The sequence below is a fragment of the Corvus hawaiiensis genome, chromosome 30 (assembly GCF_020740725.1).
Source record: "Corvus hawaiiensis isolate bCorHaw1 chromosome 30, bCorHaw1.pri.cur, whole genome shotgun sequence".
In the NCBI taxonomy this organism is placed as follows: Eukaryota; Metazoa; Chordata; class Aves; order Passeriformes; family Corvidae; genus Corvus; species Corvus hawaiiensis.
Genome location: NC_063242.1, coordinates 7,324,078 through 7,331,580, shown reverse-complemented (window position 1 = coordinate 7,331,580; position 7,503 = coordinate 7,324,078). Strand labels below are relative to the sequence as shown.

The following is a 7,503-nucleotide window of genomic DNA, read 5'->3' as shown; positions in this document are numbered from 1 at the left end:
CGCACCTAAGATATTCTTCTGGGATACTCTTATCAACAGACCAAAATTTCAAAAAAGCCCAAAGTCCTCCTGTAAAATTTCAGCCTGCTCTATATGACCAGATTTGGGTGCAGAAAATAAGAATGCGCCGGTTGCTTTTTTCTGAAACAGTGAAATTCTGAAATATGTGCCCATTGCATTTCAAAGCCTTGCTACATGGCAGAAGTTTATTAGCACTTTTATCGTCCCATTTTGGTGGTAGGATTCAAGCTGCCTTGGAAACTTTGGAATTGCTTTCCTCTTGGTATCACAAGGCCCAGGGACTCCCTCACTGGGGCAACTGGGGTGAGGAGCTTGTGGGAGAGGGCAACTGGTCCCTGCAGGGCGCTCCTAGAAGCTCCCGCTCACAAGATGATCTCTTGCTTATATGAACAGCATCCAAAGTTAACTGAGGCACTGTGCTTTTCCAGAAAGTCTGTGTATTCCCGTGCCTGGTTATGCGGGAATAAACAGCATGGAAGTTTCCATCCTTCTGTCTCCACAGGAGGACTTGGTAATTTGACACTGGACCTCTTAACCCAGCCGTCTTTTGGAGGAACTAAATTTCCTTCCCCACGGGGAAGAATTGGAAGGAGACTGTTAGTTTCAATGAATTCAGCATCATTGCCCCACCAGTCCCCTTTCTGCTGTGTTACTGCAAAAGGAGACAATTTGGCTCCAAATGACTAATTGGATTCTTTAAAAACAAAAAAAAATTAAAAATTTCAGTCTTATCGCTGATTATTGAGTCTGTACCTGAGATTAGTGTTACTAATTCATAATGACCTTCCATGTGGCCTTTATGGGCTGAGATTTCAATGCATGTTCGTACATACTGGGTAAAAATATTGCTGTGAAATTATAAACTGTATTTATAGGCAACAGGGCAAAATCCTAGCTTCTGTTAAAAAAAAAAAAAAAAATTAAAAAGAGGGCATTTATGCACTTCTAATGAGTACTGAGCTTGCCAAAATCTCTCAAATTGGTCCAGAGGTTTGGAATGAAGAATTGTCATTTGAAGACGAACAATATGAGTTCTGCTGCAATTTCAGGAGCAATCCCCAGACCTGTTTTCTTTATGTCATGAAAACTTCAGAAACATAAACAGTGCTGAATTGCCACTGGTACTGAATAATTTGGCTTTTATTGTTGCCTCCATTCTTCTTGTGTTCAATAAAATAATTTAATACTTATTAATAAATAGAAGGTAACTAAAGATGACTGTGACCTAGTCTGTTGAAAATTTCTCAGTACCTTTAATTTGTTAATAAATTAAATATGTTTTATTTAAGCAGAATCATATATACAGTATATTAACTTTTTTTTCCAGGCAATCTTTACTCAGCACAGAAAGGCCAGATGTATGGGAATTGTAAAAAATCAGGATATGCATAAAAACTGTTCAAGTGCATAAAGCAGCCCCATCTGGAAGACATCTAACAGAAATGAAGTTGTACAAAACCATTCCATTGATAATAAAGCTAATTTTTATGGGTCTGACAAGTATGTAATTATGTTCAGTGGTGCTTTTCAGATTTTATCACAGTCAATAAACCGCAGTGGTAATTTCATTCCCATTTGACATATTTACATGGAAACATTTGATTGGAGGAATTAGTAACCCTGAAAGCCTTGATAGATATGTTTTAATGATCTGTGACCTCCGCAGTCCCTCATCTGTTTATTGTTGCAACAGGCGAGAAGTCGTTCCTCTGTGACCTTTGTGGCTTTGCCGGCGGGACGCGTCATGCCCTCACCAAGCATCGGCGGCAGCACACAGGTCAGTAAAGCTGTCTTTACTCTTCGCTGTATTTTCCCCAGCAAGGGAGTCCCTCTACACTGGGGAGTAACACAAGTCAAATAGCACGTTACAGCACAAATAGTACATTGGCTCATTGTTTGCTTTGCTTTTTCTCGTTTTTGTGAAATTGGTGTGCCCGGGGTCTGCATCAAATCTTTTAGCTGGGAGTTTGAATAATTGCTTGGGGGGAATAGGGGGTATTTTCGGTGGGTTTGGATTTTTTTTGGGTTTTTTTCTGAAGCAAGTAGAATTGTAAAGACTGGCTTTCTTCTTCAATGAATACTAAGTCTACTAATTTTTTTTTTCCAAGGCCCAAATAGATTACCTACTGTGAAGATTTTGCAAGAGACTGCTAGAATGTCCCTGGGTGAAAATTAGAGACTACATATAAATTAATCAATTTTTTTGGACTGAAGCATAGTTGAAAGCTAGTGTTGTTTCAGTTGCCCTTTCGTAATTTTAAGATAGTTTGTAATTAATAGGTACAACTTTAAGAGATACCACATGGCTGGCATGTAAAACAAGATTTCTCTTCCAGAATTAGTAAAGCTTTCCTACCACCTGGTTATAAAATTTTAATATCAGAAAAAATTAAATTGGTTCTTAGTTTCAGAAGACCAGAAAAAGTGTAAGTATTAAACATTTATTAATACATTCTACCTTAATTGTGCTTTTTAGTAGTTCCTTGTAAGTGTTTGATTATTTGAATAGATTTCGTTCAAACAGACGTAGAAGTGTTGCTGTTTAAGCCACTGTAGTTTTTTTGTTTTACTGACTATCATGAGGATAATGTAATATCATCAGGAATTGCTGTGTGAGTTAAGTGACCATTGTCTAATGTACAGTGGAAAGAAATGGCTAACAAATGAGATGCTGTAGTTGTTACATCATGAATTTTCCATGGATTTTGTAAAGGAATCACAGTGGGAGATTTTATTATGTCCCTGTATAAACTAATCTTCATTCAGGACATATACCATCTAAATGTGTAATTTCCTGGAGAGCAGCTACTCTCTTTCTTGAGAGCCTGAAGCCATTCTTCCCACCCTGTTTTCAGTTTATTTAAAGCAACCATATTTGGAGGAGATTCTTCTGATGCTTTCAGAAAGGTGGAGTTTTCAGTGCTGGCCAGACAGTATCTTGAAACAGATAAGCTCTAAAAAAATGTATATTCAGGGCCAAAATTTGCTTTCAAGTCTAGATAGTAATCCTAATTTCAGAATTTTTTTTTCTAATAACAAGGAACATAAATTTGTGGAAGAGTACTGCCACAGTCAGTTCCCATTCACTGCACGAAGTTTGTATTTTTTAAGTGACCAATAAAAGTAATTTAGTAAATATAGTAAGTTATCTTATTATTACACCCTGAATGATAACACGAGCAATTACATCTACTGGAATAGAAGCTATATGCTTCAGTTGTAATTAACAGTTTCTGTTTTTCTGGAGCTTTGAAGAATTTTCACAGGTAGGCACAAGTTTAACAAATGTGGGCTAAGAAATTAATTAATTAATTATTTTACCCTTTAGCAAAAAACCAATCATTGTTATCGAGAGGATAGGAACTACCTTTTGTTTTTATTGGCCTGCCATGTGACACATTGAGATCGTGCCTATGTCTAGGGCTCATAGTTGGTGCAGCCACAGAAATGGTAAACAGTCGTTTCAGGATGGGGAAGTAGAAGAAATGCAAGTTCTTGTATTTGCCCTTCTTGTCTGTACCTATTATGTGCATGCAGATCTGGTTTCTCAGAAATGTAAGGCCTTATCATCAAATATATATATATAGTATTGTTAGGCCACCAGCCAAGAGAAAAAGTATTTTATTTCCTGATTTATGTGCAAAATTATGCTGAAAATATGGTGTACTCCTGGTGAAAAGCTTTTTGGTTTTTGAAGGCATTTTGCCCTTCTTTTGCCAGTGTGGTAGAGACTTCTTGTGCTATGATCACAGGGATTTACAGGTTATAGATCATGAAGCTTGCATCTAGCAAGCATAACTTTATATTTTATGTCAGGACTGGAGGCTCGTTATTACTTTGCTATTAACTTTATACTATACAGGACAGTATCTCAGAGGCAGAGGGATCTATCTTTTTGGCATTTATCTGCCTCTGTGGCACAAACAATCAGAGATGATTCTTTAGCAGAAAAATTATCTGTAGCTTCTATTTGTTTCAAGGAGAATGACACAATCCACCTTTGCTGGCATTGTTGCACTTACATGGGTTCCATTGTATTTTCATCCAGTGCTCAACTTTATCTCAGTCATTAGTTGCATGCACTCCTCCTTGTACTTTTCTTTGTACCTTTTTTTTTCTGTCCCCAATTGGCACAATTTTCCCAAAGCAGAATGCCAAAGCAAATTACAATCAGGTTTGAAAGGGATAGGTATCAAAAATAGTCTAAATGGCTTGAATAATTCCCTACTGTAATACAAGCTGTCTAGGGGGCTGACACAGAACATATTCCAATCCAAGATTTACTTCTATCACCTGTCAGAGGCCCACGATTCAAGGGTAAATGAACAAATCCTCACATGTAGTTAAGGAGTCTTAACCAACTTAACAAGTCTCCTCTTGTCCCAGCCTCAAGGCCTGAGATGTCCTGACACCCCAGAGAAATGTTCAGCTGCTGGAAGAGGTTTGACCCAAGAGAAGGCTTGGCTGTAGGACCAGCCACTTAGACTTTTGATACTCTTTATTCTGGTATTTCTTACTCTGTTCTTCTCTTTATAGACTAAATTATTTCTGTGTACCTGGATAAATGCCTTTATCTTGTGAAAGATGCATTTTCTTTGGAAACATTACAGGGGCCATGAAGTATAACTTGGTGTGAAAAAAGTTGGCAGAATCTGGCCTTCAGTCACTCACGGAGCAAACTGTAGGGACTAGTTTGGTAAATAGGATGTTATCCCTTGAAGAGGTGTTTTTGTTTTTAAATGAAAACAAGTACAGCAATGTTTAACTGAAAGAAAAAGCCATTAGTTTTAAGACTTGAAAAATGTTTGTACTTAATATATTTACAAACATGATGTATCTGCATAGAGATTTCCTTGATACAGGCTTTCTCAACTGTAAAGTAGGAACAAATAATCTGACTTGTCAAGAGATTGCTGGTGTTTTACCAGTTGATGTTTTTTTTCTGTTTTAAATATGTCATGTCCTTAATGACTGGCCTGTGAGTAACGCACACTTTGAACAGAGAATAAGCAAAGTCGCTGGCTGATTTTGTCCTGGGAAGTTGTTCCAACATTATTTTATGATTTGAGTGTACCTTCTTCCAGTCCTATTCTGCAAGAACCTGTCTATGGAATTCTGAAGGTCTTTCACAACTATGTAAATATCCATGGCCTTAACTTCTATTTTGTGAATCGAAGCAATGGCAACTTCCAGAGTGGTCCAGAGTTCGACCAGAATTTTATCACACTGAAAGAAATACTTACATCTCTGTCTGCCAAATGCTTTACAATAGGCACTTGTGGCTGCCTAGGCTGTGATAAACTGTCTTAAGAAACTTGGACCGCTTGCAGTATCAGCTGGTGCTATGTGGTAAATAAGGGATAGTTTGCAGTGCTGCAGGAACATAGATGCCATAGTTCTGGTGTCTCAACAAGGCTGGGAGGAAACAACTTTGTCTTTTGAGTCATCCTGAAGCAAGTTTTTTTGATTTGTATTTTTTTCCAGTAAGAAAATCTTCCTGAAGATAGGAAGATAAATAATGTTGCAAATTTTAGTTTTTGCTGGATTTACAGTAAGTTGAATTCCACAAAGAATTAAACTATTACCTGAATTTTGTAACAAAAGAAGGGTAAATAACCTCTAAACCAGCCACCAAAAGTAAACACACACACACACACATATACACACACAAGAAACATATAATATCTGATAATTTAAATATTTTGCCTTAATCGTGATCAACTAGGAAATTGCATGAGAGAAAATAAAAGTAAGGGTAATTATTTCTGGCTTGAAATGAAAACATGGAAACAATTCATAATTTAAAATGTCTTTACTTTAGGTTCTTGCTCTTATTGTTCTGCTCTCCTTTATGTGCCTGTTCTTTTACGTTTCCCAATAAACTTCCATTTGGTGCTGTAGTAGCTTTCTCAGTCCAACAGTGCTGATCAGTCACAGCCTGTGTTCTCTTGCATTAAATCCCTTTTTTAATGTTGGTTAGTACTCTTGCAAATTGCAAAAACCCCATCCTCATCTTCTACACATTGACAGTCTACATTTGCTTCCCATGTGTTGGTTGTGGTGGGATCTTCCCAGGGGTGATAGAAGTACATCACAGTAGTAAAGTGTTAGTGGGTAAGTACACTTACTGTGCACTTACTGTGCACTTCTGTGGCACTCACCATGAACCTATGGAACTGGTTAAGGAGATTGTGCCTTTGTTCAAATATTTTCATGCATTTTTGAAGATGGTAGCTTATATCATACAGAACACTGTTTGTATGATTGCTTCTGCTCACTCATTTCAATCTTGCACTTCTCAAGACATTTATAGGTCAGTGTAATAAAGAAAGAAAATTTAATAATATATGTGTTTTTATCCAGATGAGTGACTCACTTTGTGTTTCTTTTTCTCATGTGAACTGCTCTTTGACTTTAATGTGTAGTTACATTACTCGGCATTGAATTTAATGTATAATGTAGCCTCTTCCCTTCAACTTCCCCACCACAGCTTAAAAAAATTATAATGTTGAATACCACAGGAAATGTAGCACAGTAAGAAGACTTACTGCTCTTTTCAGCAAGAGAAGAGATGAAATTTGAAGAGCATCTTTATTGTTTTCCCTTTTCTGTTTACACCAACATTTGCAGCAGATTGGCGAATTGATTGTAGCAAACCTTTGACCAGCAAAGACACCAAAAACCTGGGGTTTTAAAACTGTGTGCAGTAGCAAGAGAAAAAAACTTCAGTTACTCATTAGCAGCAGCTTTAATACTGTTTTTATAGACTAGTGTTCCCTATGAACTGGTCCTTTTGTCATTTGCTTTCCCAGATTTTGATTGTTCGAGCTCAAATTTTCCATGTTAGGTGACTTAACCAACAGATGCACTTCAGAAGTTGGTTGCAGTATTGTCAAAAATGCAAAGCCATTTCTTTTGTGATCCTGTGGTCAGGAAATGTAGCTTTTTGAAAGTGCTTGTGTTAAGAACAAAGTAAGCCCCCATGAAGTGGGTCCTTGATCTTGGAATGTGTATCCTTCTTTTTTCCCCCATGGAGCTTGTTGATCATTGAGTCATTTTGGGGGACCTATCCTTTTTTTTCATGGGGCATGTTATTGGTAGAGATGGTGAAACACAAAAATGTCTTCTGTAATGGTTGAGGGGGGAAGGAGGAAGGTGATTTATTTTTTTTTACCTTTTTTTGTCTTTAAATATGTAGAGTTTGTCCTTACAGTTTTGGATACACTATTTTAAAGTTATTAAATACTGTTGTTTAAAAAAAATTGTCAATACTGATATTTTTATTTGTGTAGTTTTAATTTTGTATGAATTAGAACCTTGACTGGGGGTGAAGAAAGTCCTCTTGGAATTTTTAATGGCAGCCCGTATTAAAAGAATTATGTTTATTGCCTGAAATGTCTGGGGGCAAGAAAGGTGGAGGGAACATTGTGACACAAAGTCTGATTAGAAGCATCCTGGCCCATAGATAGGGAAGACAAAAAA

The 7,503-nt window shown here is 37.1% G+C and overlaps 1 protein-coding gene across 1 annotated transcript in view; it reads left to right on the top strand.

Annotated features, from left to right (window-relative positions):
• Nucleotides 1–7,503, top strand: part of ZNF407 (zinc finger protein 407) — a gene marked incomplete at its 5' end in the record, with an annotated part of 336,763 nt that overhangs the window by 200,983 nt on the left and 128,277 nt on the right. Inside the window, 1 exon segment of the mRNA XM_048289163.1 lies at nucleotides 1,715–1,798. Coding sequence (XP_048145120.1) covers nucleotides 1,715–1,798 — 84 coding nt within the window.